Source organism: Maniola hyperantus, chromosome 13 (genome assembly GCF_902806685.2).
Source record: "Maniola hyperantus chromosome 13, iAphHyp1.2, whole genome shotgun sequence".
Classification (NCBI taxonomy): Eukaryota; Metazoa; Arthropoda; class Insecta; order Lepidoptera; family Nymphalidae; genus Maniola; species Maniola hyperantus.
The window spans coordinates 3,119,334-3,135,762 of NC_048548.1; the positions used below are offsets into that span (position 1 = coordinate 3,119,334).

Genomic DNA, 16,429 nt, shown 5'->3' on the forward strand with positions numbered 1-16,429 from the left:
CATCCAACGGATTTCGTTGTTACGGATTTTGTCCCTCAGAGTTACCCAACATAGCCCGCTAAGCGACTTTGAACTTGTGGACAAGGCCAACTGTCAGTGTCCACGTTTCAGCACCATACGTCATCACAGGTAGGACACATTCATTAAAGACTTTCGTCTTTAGGCTTTGGGGTATCGACGAATTGAAGACTTGACGCAATTTTCCAAATGCTGCCCAGCCCAGCTTATTTTTCTGTCAGCTTCCTTGTCGAAGTTGTTTCTACAAAGTTGTATTACGTACAATAATATATACCTAATAATCAGTAAAACTTCAGTTTTCTAGTTAAAACTAAAGCGATTGTTCCGTTTGTTTCAGTCTCAACTCTCAGTTTCAGTTATGATAAAAGGTTATGTTGGTTTCGTTGGTTTGTTTTGATTTATTTTTTTACTGACAATGACAGAGTAACAGACTAGAAAGCGGTAACTTTTTTTTTAATCTGATGAAAATTTGGCTCTGGACACAAGTTTCTTGAGGTTTTTAGTGATCTTAGACAAATTACCATAGACACACACACCATAGACTAAGTGGTGGACTGTCACTTGTTTGTCATTGTCACGCTGTCAATCTGTCATTGTCAATCTGTCAAAAACGTCAATAAACGAAATAATAAATGCCAAACTCAACAAAATGGCAGCGTATATCTGTCCCCCTTTTTTTGCGAACGTGTAAGAGAGACAAATTGTGGCGAGAGTTGGACCATCACGTTTACTATTTCTTTTACTCGATGAGTCCAATACTGACTGTTATGGCCAACTCATACTGCCGGACAATACGTAAACATTGACCGTGAGGAGTAAACGAAACGATAAACGATAAATGCATTGTTCAATCTTGTACTAACTGTACAGCTAACACCTTTTACAAACGTAACGGATTAGCTAGAAAGCAAATAGCTTTCTAGAAGTGACCTAACTCCGAGCACGGGATTACTGTGCTGTTAACCTAAAAGCTCAATCAGACTCACGGAGTGAGCGCTTAGCATTCTAGGGGGAGGATTAAAGGGAGGGGGCGTACAAAGGACCAAGTGTATCCGGTTATGCGGGTCACAATAGACACGATAGATATATCGACCACTGTGAAGCCCGCGATTTCATCCGCTTGGGTGTAGGTATTTAAAAGTCCTGTGGGAACTCTTTAGTTTTCCGGGATAAATACCAACCTATTATCACTCTTCACGTCTTTAAATATATCCATGTAAAATAATCACTTCATCCGTTGCTCAGTTGTGGCGTGATAAACTAACTGACAAACACGCTTTCGCATTTAGTGATTGAGATACCTGTAAGACTGTATGTACCTACCTATTTCAATATTTTTGATAATAAAATCTCTCTGCATCGATTTTAACCTGTCCCGTATTATCGTTGATTTACGTATTGTACATTTATATGGAGCGCGCTACGAATAAACTCCTCTTAAGATGTTGGTATTCATTAGCACTTTTGTTCGCAGCATTCCATACGGAGGATCAAATGATGGTACATGTGAATCTAGTCCACATTCGCTCGCACGAGGCGGGCAGCGAAGGCATCTCTCAGCTCAAAGCTCTGCTGGGAGACCAGATCGACGTTGAAGTTGTGGTAAGTCATACCGAATAAGTTCACTTGTCCCTGCCTGACTTTAAAATACGTTGAAAAACAAAACGGTATTAAAGTCAGATTTTAAACAGTATTTAACTCGACAGACACCCATGCCCATCCTAATACCGAAGAAGTCGGACGAGAGCAGACCGCACGAGTGTCCGATTTGTCACCGCAAGTTCAAGAGGAAACAGCACTTGAAAGTGCACGCCAATGTCCACCTCAAGCAGCCGCACGCCATCTGGTGCGCCCGATGTAATGAAGGTATGTGCATTTCAATCGAGAGGATGGCTTTAAGCGAGCAAGTATGTGGAACAAGAAAAATTTCAACTCTACCTATTATGGTTCACTAGATACAGCCAGCTGACAAACAAACGGACGGACTGTGGAGGCTTAGTAATATGAGCCCGTTTATACCCTTCGGGTGCGGAACCCTAAAAATCTTCTTTTATTAACATTATGTTTACCGTTCCAGGGTTCACAACCAATGAGCAGTTCGAGATACATAGTTGCCAGTGGGTAAACAACGACACCAGCGAGAACGGCGAAAACGGCGACTACGAAGAGGCGCAACAGAGTCCACCGCCGCCAGACGCCAAGAAAGAAAATAATCCCATTGAATTTGTCGAGGTAAATATAATAACTAGAAGAATTAACAATTGGGTATTTGACTCCAATTTTTTTATTACTTTGCTATATACTAGGATAAAAATAGTGACGTAAACTGAAAAAACTAATTAAATCGATCAAATAACAAAAAAGTTATAAGCATTTAAATATTTCTGATTAGACAGAGATAGCGATATAGCATTTTGACGTCACACCTTACTAATGCCATAGTAGCTTCGTGCGGTTTCATACAAATTTTCGTTTTGCGAGAAAGGGATAGAAGACCCTCCCACTCCAAAATTAAAATGCCTGTAACTTTGTAAATCTTTGTTGGATTTTAATATTTTTTTCAGCGTACGTTGACTATTTTTATCCTAGTTTATAATAGAGTAATAATATTTATCAAATTCAAAAGTGGGAAAATACCCAATTTCGTTGTTGTTTTTCAGATTTATCAGATATAGTCGATGTGTATCCACTATATTTCTTCTTTTACATTTGTACTCTCTTGTACACAATCTCTAAACTAAACTAAATTAACAGGTCTAAATCTAGTGCTATCCTTTTCCGCAAGCAACATTATGAAAGGGATAGCAATAGATACAGACGTGCCATTTTAGTTTAGTTTAGAGATTGTCTACAAAGGAATTAGCCCCATTGATCCACTATATCCTATTTTGATTGTACCTATCTGTAAGAAATTTGATGTTTATAAATTCACTACACTGATTACATATATTTTAACAATTTCTGCGCTAAATAGACTATTTTACCTTTACTTTTGCTGATGTCTGAAATTTCTAACTTTTAGTGGTGCGGATATAGCGATCTCTTTGTCATAATCGTGTTTCAAAAATCAATTATGAAACTTATGAAATCATTTTCTTTGTGCTAATCTGGTGTCTGTTTGTCAAAATGCTTTTTAGGCTTTTATTCATTTGGTTGTTATTTGGTTTTCATGCTATGTATATCTAAAATAGCTGATGCCCGCGACTTCGTCCGCGTGGTTATATTTTTTTTTTAAATCCCGTGGGAACTTTTTGATTTTCCGGGATAAAATCTATCTCCATTCTAAATTTCAGCCAAATCTGTCCAGTAGTTTTTGCGTGAAAGAGTAACAAACAGACAAACACAAACTTTCTCCTTTATAATATTAAGTGTGAAGTGTGATTTGTTAATTCATCTGGGAATGTATTCCTTTAGGTGGTCGTAGATGAGCCAACATCTGATATATCAGTGGAATCGGAAGCCCACATACCCACGCCGCGCCGCGTGTTTGTGTGCAAGTTCTGTTCCAAGCCCTTCAAGCGGAAAGACCACTACAAGATACATCTACATGTCCACACCGGCATCAAGTCCTGCTTCTGTCCCGACTGTGGGAAAGGTGAGTGCTGTATTATGTAGGGCATATTCATTTGTAGATCATTAATATATAGCAGGAATAAAATGAGCCCGTTAAGTATTCCCTGAACAAATCCTATGACTTTTTTGGGAGTGCGTCATTTTATTCCACTAATATTATATGCAAGCTGTATATTGTGTGCAAGTTTATATGTTTGCAATTCAATCTCATTCATCTCAAATGATATCATTTCAGTTTTTTATTAAAATAAAATTAGGCAAGCAATATTTAAAATTTCCAAATCAGGTGTGACAGACGGACAGACCCATGTTTTTTTACCCAACTACGGCGAAGCCCAAAGGAGGTTATATGTTTACAATTGTTGTTGCAGTACCCTAAACTTTTGTTTTGCAGGTTTCTACCGCAAAGACCACCTGCAGAAGCACATGATAGTGCACGCGAAGTTCAAGACGCGCCCGCGGCCGCGCAAGGAGATCCCCGACCTCTTCCCCATCAACATGCTGAAAACACCCAGAAACGATGTCAAACCCGAGATCACTATACGAGTAAGTTACGCATTCCACCACGCAATACGTTTCTTACACCATCGGGTAATGCTCCGTAGTATCGTTAGCGCGATTACGGATCTATGGTTAAAGATTGAAGACCCTATGGCGTATGTTACTTCGTCGCATCGTACGATTGTTGTAGAATGCTAGAGTTTGATTAGCGTCGCCGTCATCTAAAGGGCTTCCGATACGGTCAAGCTGCTTGACGGTCGCATCAAGCTTGAACAAACAAACGGCACTTTTCTCATATCTCGAACACTGCCCGAACGTCGTGTCAAGCAAAAATTTAAAATCACATCAATCACCGTCAAACACGTAAATGCTCGACTCAAGCATTAAGCAAAACGTATTGTAAACGGTCTCTGTAGCTCTTTATGCTAGCGACTTCGTCCGCGTGGGTACAAATTTCAAACCCTTATTTCACCCTCTTGTTGAATTTTGAAAAACCTTTCTTAGCGGACGCCTTCGTCATAATAGCTATCTGCATGCCAAATTTCAGCCCGATCCGTCCAGTAGTTTGAGCTGTGTTGATAGATCAGTCAGTCAGTCACCTTTCCCTTTTTTATATTTAGATGTGGAGAATACAGCTTCAATAATTGACTTATTGCAGGCGCCGTCCAACGCGAAGCTCCGCGTCCCGTTGCAGATCAAGGTGCCCTACCAAATGGTGATGTCTCTGGGCAGCGGCGAGCGAACCGTCACCGTCGACCCGCAGGCCGCACACCAGCAGGGAATTATGCAGTAATAACTTTCAGTCGCAGCATGTACTAGAGATTTACCATACCACCACAGGTTGCAATATGACTAAAATCGGTTCCAACTTCCATCCACGTTCGACATCTCCATATCAATTTGACAAATTAAAACTATTTCTAAAAAATGTATCCTGTAGATTGGTTCGAAAGTTAAACTTCCCGGAGAGTATTGCTACTGTCCAGAAAAGTAAGTATGGAATTTCATTTCTGGACAGTAGGTATTAGTACAGCGATCCAGGAAAGTAGGTTTGAATTTGGAATAAAGTCTGTTCCTCACAATTATTTACTGTTCAGAAATGTTACTATGCTAAATTTGAATTTGGAATAATTTTTCTTCTTAATATCTTGTATATTTTTAATATTCTTTTATTTTTTAATCTGAAATAGTTTGAATTCGGAACTCTACGAATTGTGTTTTCAGCGCTCGACTCACAACACGGCACGGTTATCAGTATTGGGTTTTTTACAGCTAGGCTGTAGCGTCATTCGGAGCAAAAGTTTAATGAATTTTTTGGTCTTTATATTAAAAGGCTCGAATTGACTGTTCGTTTTAAATTATTTATTAAAAATAAGTTACCTACTAAATAAAATGAGTTCAAGTGAGGATAGTATGGAATTTAATTGCACACCTAATTTGAGAGGAGGCTGAATTAGCAAAATACATAGAAGGTACATATATACCTATTACCTATATACTTTTTTAAATAAATTACTAGTTTCTTTTTTTAGAAAAGCACTATACATGCCTCGACCGGGAGTGCCTTTCTGGCCTCGTGTTATAGACGTCCTCGCCAAGGCTCGGCCGTCTAACTCACACTCGACCTGAAAAAGCTTACTTCCCGGTCTCGTGCAGTAATGCACTATTGTTCGCGATAGGTCGCGCCAAGGCAATTTTCTAGTGAGATGACATCACGTACCTGGTAATCGATATCGATGTATTTTTTTTGGTACGATTTACGGTAAATGATCACCCACCTTATTTAAAGTAATTAATTTTGTAAACAAAAATACATTAATTATTAATCTTATTCCGTTACGAATCCGGGTAAAATATTCTTGACTAGCTTATGCTCGCGACTTCGTCCGCGTGGACTAAACAAATTTCAAACCCCTATTTCACCTCCTTAGGGGTTGAATTTTCAAAAATCCTTTCTTAGCGGATGCCTACGTCATAATAGCTATCTGCATGCCAAATTTCAGCCCGATCCGTCCAGTAGTAAGGGCTGTGCGTTGATAGATCAGTCAGTCAGTCAGTCAGTCACCTTTTCCTTTTATATATTAAAGATTACCAGTATTAATCTTATTTCGTAGCTGGTTACGAAAAAATAGTTGCCAACGTGGATGGAACTGAAAAACCACTCGCGGACATGGTTATCGACCCGAGCTAAGACACTAAAGGGTGTGCGAGCGAGAACACTTTCATCGCAGCATGTTAGAAACTTGCAATGCTGGGTCCAAATGAAATTGATAGTTATATTAATTATTATGATCTCCTAGTGTTTATGATAATAATTATTATTTAACTTAATATAATAATTGTGTTTGAAATTTGTACATATCTTAGAACAAAAGTAAGGTTTTAATATATTAAGAATTTTACGATTATCATAAAATATATTTCTCATTACTTTAATAATGTCAACGATTTTATAGTAGGTAGTTAGCTAAAATTGGTGAGGCCTGTTTCACATTTTCGTGTAGAAAATCCTTTTTTAAGCGAAATCTACTTACGGCGATTACGCGCCTACTCCTAGCACAAGCTTTTCGCTTAGTTGGAGGGAAAAGGAGAACATTAGTTATATTTAAGACGGTTAATATTCTTTAAATGAAAAACCGGCCACGTGCGAGTCAGGCTCGCGCAATGAGGGTTCCGTACTGCAGTCGTATTTTTTTGACATTTTGCACGATAATTCAAAAACTATGATGCATAAAAATAAATAAAAATCTGTTTTAGAATGTACAGGTGAAGACCTTTCATATGATACCCCACTTGATATAGTTATCTCACTTTGAAAGTTGAAAATACTAATTATTAGTTCATGACCACAATTTAATTTTTTTGTGTGATCTAACCCTAAATTCACGGTTTTCAGATTTTTCCCTAAATGTCAGCTATAAGATCTACCTACCTGCCAAATTTCATGATTCTAGGTCAACGGGAAGTACCCTGTAGGTTTATTGACAGACAGACAGACAACAAAGTGATCCTATAAGGGTTCCGTTTTTCCTTTCGAGGTACGGAACCCTAAAAAGACCGATGTACATTATTTTCTGCCATGTACTGTATTTGATATTATTACAAAGAAAATCGTGAAACATGGCCTCAAATTTCGAGATTTTGTAAATACATAATAGGTGCCATGCAATTGTACCAAAAAATTTATCTGTTTTTTATCTTCGAAGTTCCTCTTGTCTCTGCGCGATTCTTGTGATCTTATTTGTAAGTTCAAAAGTGTAACATAAAGTACAAAATAAAATGTTTTGCACCGATTTTCTCAAATGTTTTATTTAATTTCAATTTTCTCTTAATAAACAAAGCTTAGAGTAAGGAAGCACCTAGGTTTTCTATTGCATAATGTATTTTACAAAAAATATTGGAGGAAACAAATTATTTGGACGATGCAATCGACAGACTAAATATTATACCAAGTGTTTGCACGCATCAGTCAAAAGTGTGGTTTACCATACCAAACCGTGCTATTGATGACAGTTTTATAGTCCGTACAAAATGACTCTTCACGCGCCATTTTAACTCTAGGTCAACTGTCATGTCAAAAGTACGATTTACGAACTAAAATCGTACGTTTGACATGAAATTTGACACAAAGTTAAAATGGCGCGTGAGGAGTATAATTTTCTAGTGCCCAAACACACAAAGCGGGCGCAGATAAGCGAGAGGCGATTGTTGCGAAAACAATCGAATAATTGAACGATCGATAATGACGTTCGATTTATTCGTCTTCACAAAAACAATGCAATGAAAATCGACATTGATAAATGTGGTGCGCACGGTCTGGAACGAATAAATCGAAATCAATTAGCAGAAATAATGTACATGTGCCTTCTATAATATTAGTTTTTATTAAACTATGTATTTAAAATAGGTATACTGCGCAATTGCATTCGATTTTCGATTTATTCATCCCTGACCCGCGCGCTATGTTACGCGCTGTGTTGTGTACCTACCAATTGAATAATAGAAAATAATCGATTGTTTTTCGATTGTTTAATTGTTATTAGAATGAATCGTCCGGGTGCGCTTTTTCAAACATAATGATGAACACATCAATCGAATCGGGACGTGCTTGTGTTGCGTGTGTTTGGGCACTTAACCGTAAAGGTGCGTCTAATAACGTAATAACATTGTTTAAATATGGGATTTTGTACATTTTTCAATAAAATAGGCACATGTTATACAGTGTGGATGTCTTATGCCACAAAACTTATTATATTAGTCTGGACACCTTATTTTTTTAATTTTTTCCGTGATCATATTACCTATACATGGAGTTTGTTGGATTTGGATGCAACAGATTTAGAATTTATTTCTAGAACTCTTATCTCAATAATTACTCTAATCTGCATTTTTCACCTAGTGTATAAATAAACTACTACCATTAATAAGTAGGTATTCAATAACATTTTTCACAATTAAATTGTGATTTAAGTATGTACCTATACCTTAAACAGTTTTGTGTTAAACAAAGTAAGTACATACTCTAAACATTTTGTACTTCCTCATATTATAATTAATTAATATTTCCTAATTAAAAAATAACGAAGTTTTATTAATATTCCCTAAAAATTAAATAAAAGTACATTAAGTAAATAATATTTTCTAACTCTAATAATTTAATTTTTTAATAATAATAAATCTTACAAAAAACCCATCACAGACTAAATTTTAAAAACAATAAAATAAATCTATACTTTTACAAAATTTTATTATTAACATTATCACATTTTAAATTTATGCTTCCGTCGATGATAGCGATATATTATGTACAAACGCGAATCTATTTTTACATAAGTACCTAATTATTCTTCTATTAAAAATTTTGAAGCTTTCCTATCTGTAGATATTTAATAGATTTGTATCAGAATTCAACAAGATAGTGAAAATATTAATATAAAAACTGGAAAACATGATCTAACTTGTTTTAAAGTTGTCTAATGTAAAAAAAAGTACGCGACGTTCAAAAAATTCCACTGCTCTAAAAATACGAAGCTACAAAAATGTAGTTTTTTTTTTACAATATGTGCACCACGTCTATTTAGTTAAAATTTTCGAGCAACAAATTATCGTAACAAAATTTCGCATCCCACTTCTGAAATTTTCATATGAAAAATATTTGGCATATCATGGAAAATTTAGGTGGGGCGCAAAATTTTACGCGTTCTTAGTGTCCAACCGAACCTTCGGCTTCGCCCAAAAACTCACCTTACGAACGAACTTTTACGAGCGCGAGAGCATAATGGAAGAGGACATTATTTCGAAGTATTAAAGTTCTACTAGACAACTACATAAAAGGGGTATTAAAAGTCTTTAATTTCGGCTTTGGACAGAAATCTACCTTCGGTCGGACACTGATTAAATACTGATGCCATTGATTTAGCCAAAAATAAAATTAAGGGCAATAACACACCATGAAAACATTTTTCCTTAATTTAAGGGTAGACCTACTGTCAAAAAACGTCTTTAGCGGCTGCGATAAGTGTCAGCAAGTCGTTCTTTTCATCGGGTCAAGATGGTTCCAAAGCTGGGGCCGGGACAGTTTGCTGAAAACATAAAATAAAATTAATTATAAAAATAATAAAAAGCTACACGACACGACAAGGCTCTCTTGGCACTTGAATGACATTGACGGGGGGCGCTGTTGGACATCAAAGGCTTAGAATATTCAAACAAGAACAAAGGGGACACTTTACAGCAACGTTAGTTCCGATTTTCACCACGCGCCAAGATAGCCTTGTCGCGCTGTACCTGGTAAGTTTTTTTTAGGTTTTAATATTTGTTCCTTGATGCAAACTACTTATTAGCTAGATACTTCCTGAAATTAAAAATACCTGTGAAAGCGGTGGGGTGTCGGACTGCTGGGACATTTCTGCTTTGACTCTCCGCGCGATGTGCGACCGTGTGTGCTTGCGCAAATGATCCTTTCGGTAGAAGCCTGCAACAGAAAAAACTCTAAACTGGCTGAACTTTAGATAATAGTCTCGATCGTCTTCTAACTTCTAAGTACCTACTCGGCTGCTCTATTAGCTATGCGGAATAGATTCATAATGGAAACAAACAATAACTAGTTATTCCATGCTGAAAGAAACTTGCTCAACAGCATCCTCGTCAATGCGACTTGCCTTTGTTTCTAATTGCTTATTAAAGAAATCTAAAAAGGTAAAATATCCATCATAACAATGTAGCCTTCGCAGACCTGGGCGCGTTTGGAACCCTCAGCTTTAGTTTTAAGTACCTACGTATTAATTATCATCACTATATCATATCATCTTACAAATAAAAATTTATGACAATCAGGAAGCGTTTACCAATTCTGCCAATTTAACCAATTCTGAATAAATAATTTGAATTTGAGTTAGAATAACTTGATGGCCCTACTACCATGGCGTACCGTATAGAGAACTCACCTTTCCCACCCTTAAACTGTAGGTACTCTATCATCAGAAGAGGGAGCTAAAATCGAGGGCAGTTAAAAATTAAAGTTTGGCACCTATGTTTTACGGAACTTCGTACCTACTGGCTTTTCGGGACTTCTCAAAATTTGGAGACCTGAAACAAACAGCTTTATAGCTGTTGTGTCTCCAAACTTTGAAGGTCTCCCGAAGACCCTTCCTTAGTTGTGCTGATTGTTCTGTTATATCCAACTCACCTTTCCCACACTCGTTGCATATGTGTCGCTTCTCGCCCGAGTGTATGATGAAGTGCAGGGTGAGCTGCTCCTTGCGCTTGAAGGCCTTGAGGCAGACGGAGCAAACGTGCGGCCGCTCAGGGTTGTGCGACTGCTTGTGTCGCGTCAGATGGTCTTTGCGCTTGAGGGCCGCGTTGCAGATGTCGCAGATAAATCTGAAGGGTTTAAAAAGATCTCAGCTGTCATGTAAAGTTTAAATGAACTACAATCAAACATCAACGTAAAACCCCAAGGACGAAAAGATAGGAAGGATACTGTGCTTCTGGAACTACCCTTCTTGTCACTTGTTATTTGTAAAGTAAGTACCTACTTGTAAGACTACAACTTTGAAAAGATGGTAAGCATACAGTTTGGAATGTAACGGCGGAGTTATACCGAAAGTTGATTAATTATTAATTTGAGTAAGTATCATAATAACGAGGTGTTGTAGGCGGTGGGATTTGGAACTAACACATTAAAATCCTTTGAACGGCTACAAAGAACTCGCTCTTCATTAACCGACTTCCAAAAAGGAGGCGAAAAAAGGTAAGTAACTAGGTACGTTCCACATCTTGTAGTTACTTTATGTTTTGCTGGGTGTAGAAATGAAGACTAAAAGAATAACATACCTCCTCTCCATGGTGTGCCCTACGAGATGTTGGTCGAGGAGTCCTCGCTCAGGATACGCCATATGACATTCTGGACAACAGTAGAGCGTGCTTCCATCTGCAATTTGTAAATCATAAATCAAAAGAAATGAAAACATTTTCTACTGTGATGAGAGAAGTAGTAGTAGTATATAGTAGGTTTTACTTTATTTAACAACGCATTACAGTTCATTTCTCTGGAATCATGACCCTTGGGCCAGTACCTTCCCAACACAGAGAATTCAACCTCAAGAGCCTACGCATATAGGTACAAGGTTTCGCATGAAAACAAAATCATAAATTGTTGGCGTGGGACAGGGGAGAATGCTTTGTTGTGATTGGTGGACTCAAAAGTCACGTTATCAAGACAACATGCGGAATGAGGGTACCGAACAGCCGTGGGCCGAGTTTTATGCTAAGGAACTGCCTAAGCATGGCGATCGGGGGTGTCCGGCTATTAGGCGTCTATAGGTGGTGGTCTGTGCTTCCCAAACATGGAATATGAATAGTAAATAAGTAATAGTAAGTAAGCTTGCCTAATAAAAAATAAGATACCTAGATAGCGCTCAAATACTAGATATAGTAGGTACTTAAATCTTACCCAATGCAGTCGTCAGTCTAATTTCCCCCGGCTTCGGTCTCGGTTTCTTCTCTTTGAGCACTTTCTTTTTCTTTTTCTTCTTGGGCACGGCGGCGATGGTGTTCACGTTGGCAGTGGTGTTGATTGTGTTGTTCGGGGCCGGGTTCACGATCGTCGCTGTCTGTACCACCACGCTGTTCACTACGTTTGTTGGAACCTAGAAGAGCACATTCAAGTATGCGAACGTAAACCGTTTACCGGTAGGTATAGGTTGTCCTATTTCACGAAGACCGTTTTGCCATGTTTGTGTGAGTGCAGTGAACACGTATTGTTATAATTAGTGTGCGTGGCACTCAGTCTCGACCGCGACGCAAGTCACAAATCCGTTAACGTTTATTGGTATTGCCCGTTCACTATAACTTGACGCCTAACTTTATGTTAGCACCATTGCTTTGTTTCCTTTATTTCTTACAGCTTAGGGTTTATTATTGTGTGATTTGCAACGTTGCTAACATAAAAGTTATAATGAACGGACAGTACAACTAAGAATGAGCGGTCATCATGAAATATAAGTACCTACTAATAAGTTTACAGACTTGTTTAATTTAATCCTTTACAAGTTAGCTCTTGACTAGTGGTAAGACTTACAGACTTAACCAAAAACGTATTATTACTATCTTTATGGACTTACCGAAGTCAAAGTAGACATCGGTGGCAAGGAGTTGGTTGCCATAGTAACTATAGTGGGCTCGTCCCGTTTGCCGTCCGCAGATGAGGTGGAATACTTCAGCAGATGGTGGAGAGGTAGGGGTAGTGCTGAGAGGTAGTCGGCCACTCCGCCGCCCAGGGTCTGCCAGGTTGAAGTGTCGGTGACATCGCCGATACCTTGGGAGGAAGAACATTTTAAGTTCTGAATCATCATCAATAATCTGTAAAAAAACTTAGGCAAGTTAATAACCTTTGTAAGTGATAAACAGTTCCATCAGGCTGAGATGTATAGAACGTAATTTGACTTTGCTCAGACTTTTCTTGGAGTTAAAATGAGACATGTCTCTCACATTAATCCATCACGTCTTAAATCTGAGCAAAGTCAAAGTAAGTACGCTCTGCTCTATTAAATCTCTTCTCAGCCTACCTTATACTTAGTTGATTAAACTACGTAAAGTTCTTTAATGACCCAGTTGGTTAGAGCTGGTTTCATCGACAAGAATAATCGAAATAAAATTAGGAGATTGCTGAAAGCTTCTTTGCTTAGGCTTCTACTACATGTAGGTCACCTGAGAAACTTGTTGGTTACAAAACTAAATAAAATTGACAGGAATCAGTCACGGCACTTCTATTTCTACAGAGGTTCGCGTCAAATTTAGTTTTTAACTGTTGAACTTACTAATAAACTCCGCTGGTACGCTAGTCCCATCTCTTTGAATTCGGCCTTCTTGCTTTATGGCTCTCGCCAATGCTGCACCTTCTTTGGGTTCGTGTAGCACTACCAGCAACTGTTGAGTGCCTTGCTGCAGTGGTGCTTGTGTTACTGTTGAATAAATTACACCAGACTTTAAATGAAGTAGAATTTCCAATAGCCTACTTACCGTTTAAGCATCGATCAAAAAACTGCAAATATTAATGCGCGTCTTTCAACAAATATAGAAAAAATTGTTTGCGTAAAGAACCAGGACTGGTTGGAATATTAGCCATTGACCGCTATGGAAAAAGAAATCGAGAGAAAGATTAAACTCCCAAAAACTTTTACAAGTGCTTTTGAATCGCCAAGTGAATCTACCCCTGGTTGGGATTGGGAATACCCTTTCCACAGATTGTAGAGACTTCAGTGTGCTATGGGTAACTTCAAAAAAACCTGCTCACCCTGGTGCTGCTGCATCATAGATGCCATCAGATCATGGTGCAGCTCCTCCCGGTACTCTCGCTTGTCCCTCTGCTCCCCTTTAAGTACGGTCTCCTGCACGTACCCGACCTGCCCAGTGCCTCCGTAGGCGATGTTACCCACGTTAACCGTGGAGGACGTGGCGGTTATGCTTTGGTACTTTACTCCTGCGTTCACTGGAAATGATATAACAATTCAATATAAAACGGTGGTAATAGTGGTAATGAACCAGAGTACCGACATAGCTCAGCGGGTCCCGAAGCTGAAGTGGCAATGAGCAGGGCATATAGTTCGGAAAACCGATCAACGTTAGGGTCCCAAAATGCTGGAATAGCGACCGCACACCGGAAAGGGCAGCGTTGGAAAACCCCCCTAGGTGGACAGACGACGCGACGTCAAACGGGTCGCGGGGAGCCGCTGGATTTAGGAAGGCGGCGTAAGACCGTGGCATGTGGAAGTCCCTATAAGAGTTCTGTGTCCAGCAGTGGATGTCAATCAGTAAACGATGATGATGATGATGAAGGCAGAAGAACTCCAAAGTCCAAACCATATAGTTTTACTAAATTTTTTGACGGAGATATAGTGCCTATTCGTAAATTTAATGTCACATTCCAAAAATGAAGTTCTGCCTAATTTCTGAATACAGCCTTCTGAAACCTAAAATACATTTGGGACAAAAAAATGAATTTTAGGTTTCAGAAGACAGCTACAGAATTATTGTAAATAAGGTAGCTCTATATAATTATTATGTTCCTACTTACCTATTGAGAGTAGCTAAGAATATTATCCTCACCTGTATGAATAGGAGCAATCCCAGCAAGCGTAACCGTGCCCGGCTGAGCATTGCTAACCACCACCACACTCTCGGCCTGACGGAACTTGACTCCATCCACCGTCACCCCCGCAGCTGGCGCTACAGCAAACTGCACTCCACTGCCCGAAGCTTGGTACCTGGTTTCCTGAACCACACTGCCGCTACCGCTGCCTTCATACCCAAACTTGGCGGCAAACTGATGGATGGTAGGGATTGCCGTAGCTGTCGGGATATGCCCCGTGAACGGTGCAAAATTCATCGTGAATTAAATCTGTAAACATTTTAATTATAAGCTAGGTAGGTACATAGGTAAGTAATAGGTTTATTGTGGTTTTTTCATAGTTTTAGTTTATGGGTTTTCTTTTCCGCATGTTATAGTCCTTTAGTCCGCTTTGCCAAACCAATCTTATCAAGTAGGTACCTACTTGGCTTCCTCAGTGGTAGGTACATAGTAAATCTCAGGCCTCCGAAATCTGATAGCTGTTACTTAATACTTAGTTGCCAATCGACTTTTCCGAGAGCCTGAAAGTCTTTGAGCTAGCAGCTAGGTATACCTAGGACTTCCTACAGGGCATTTCCACACAGCACTATCTTCTTTCATCCCTTATTATTATAAGTGTCGCTGGTTTGGAAATCTGGGTAATCTTGAGCACCCAATTTTTAAGACTACCTATTGACTTTCATATCGGCACTTAAACCCATAAAATTTTCTGCTTTCCGTGCTACGTGGTGCTACATGATCGCACTATAAAGGGTTTCTTCCAGTTTTTATCCAATGCCACGGACACTGAGTCTTCGATGTGACCATTACGTTTGCAGTCACTACATATCCATCGAAGCATTTTTATCCCCATGATTTGGATGTTCACAAGGCCGTCTTAGCTTCACTGTTTTAAATTACTGATAGCTCAGGACTTGTTTAGTCCCCTAAGCTTTAGCGACATTTGTCGACCGCTACTAGGTAACGCGAACAAAGGGTGCGGCCCCGAAGGGCGATTCACTCAACCCCCGCCATTCTGCCTAACCCATACCCCAGTTCCGCATTTCTTAACTTATTTTTAACCGGGTTCCCACACCATCGAACACAAATCGGAGTTTTAGACCAGGAAACGGACATGAAACTTATGAATATTGAATTAAATAAGAATAGTTACCTCGTTTCTGATGCGGTAGTGGGTTTTCATAACGTTTTATTAGTTGGCCGTGGGTGAAATACGGTTTGGGATGATGCGCGGACATTTTGCGCGGGGGGTTGGTACATGCGCGGCGGTGGCCGGCAGAGCGGTAGGACGGATAGGGCCCGACGTCTCGACCCTGCCTACACGTGTTTCTCGCACCATTTTCACGTCCCCTCAGTGGGTATGGGTATTGGGAACACCATGAATCGTGTTATCCGATGAGGGGATGGGTGAAGTATGTTTAGCCCGGAACGGGAGTGTCTACTCTATTTCTTTTTGTTGTTTCATCGAGTTTTGTTTTTGGATTATTTACTATATGGACTATATGGAAACCTGTTAGACTTTGTACCTAACCTTAGAGAAAAATTAGATTCTCACGTAGGTACTTTGAACCGTTAGTAGGTAGGTAGGTACGTATTTAAATCTTTTTAAGAAGTCCAATAAGTAATAACTTATGAGTACCTAGGTATCCTGGGTTCTATTGTCAAACTGTTCGCCGTTTTGTATTGTTAACTGACTTCAAAAAGGTG

General features: G+C 39.1%; 2 protein-coding genes across 4 annotated transcripts in view; one reads left to right on the top strand and one right to left on the bottom strand.

The window, feature by feature from the left end:
• LOC117987958 (zinc finger protein 484-like) overlaps positions 1-7,389 on the top strand; it is a 40,668-nt gene extending 33,279 nt beyond the window's left edge. Inside the window, exons 7-12 of the mRNA XM_069502684.1 lie at positions 1,493-1,620; positions 1,725-1,884; positions 2,096-2,250; positions 3,433-3,613; positions 3,986-4,137; positions 4,751-7,389. Coding sequence (XP_069358785.1) covers positions 1,493-1,620; positions 1,725-1,884; positions 2,096-2,250; positions 3,433-3,613; positions 3,986-4,137; positions 4,751-4,885 — 911 coding nt within the window. The 3' untranslated portion in view covers positions 4,886-7,389. The remainder of the gene's footprint in view (positions 1-1,492; positions 1,621-1,724; positions 1,885-2,095; positions 2,251-3,432; positions 3,614-3,985; positions 4,138-4,750) is intronic.
• Positions 7,375-16,117, bottom strand: LOC117987959 (uncharacterized). Of its 3 annotated transcripts, none has more exons than XM_034975044.2 (10): positions 15,876-16,117; positions 14,701-14,992; positions 13,889-14,083; positions 13,413-13,556; positions 12,717-12,910; positions 12,047-12,242; positions 11,428-11,524; positions 10,781-10,974; positions 9,963-10,066; positions 7,375-9,674 (listed from the first exon to the last, which is right to left on the bottom strand). In XM_034975044.2, the coding sequence occupies exons 2-10, from the start codon at positions 14,978-14,980 to the stop codon at positions 9,639-9,641; spliced, it is 1,440 nt and encodes a 479-aa protein (XP_034830935.1). In that variant the 5' UTR covers positions 14,981-14,992; positions 15,876-16,117; the 3' UTR covers positions 7,375-9,638. The 3 variants fall into 3 exon arrangements, with proteins under 3 accessions (XP_034830935.1, XP_069358797.1, XP_069358798.1); XM_069502696.1 differs by lacking the exon at positions 15,876-16,117 and adding an exon at positions 15,147-15,772; XM_069502697.1 differs by lacking the exon at positions 15,876-16,117 and adding an exon at positions 15,276-15,771.
• Positions 16,118-16,429: the final 312 nt, after the last annotated feature.

Excerpts from the sequence above, each read along its gene's own strand:
- LOC117987959 (XM_034975044.2), bottom strand. The coding sequence starts at position 14,980 with ATGAATTTTGCACCGTTCACGGGGCATATCCCGACAGCTACGGCAATC. Across the intron at positions 13,557-13,888 it reads TATGATGCAGCAGCACCAGG|TAACACAAGCACCACTGCAG; the intron begins GTGAGCAGGTTT and ends TTTATTCAACAG. Across the intron at positions 12,911-13,412 it reads CGTACCAGCGGAGTTTATTA|GTATCGGCGATGTCACCGAC; the intron begins GTAAGTTCAACA and ends CTTCCTCCCAAG.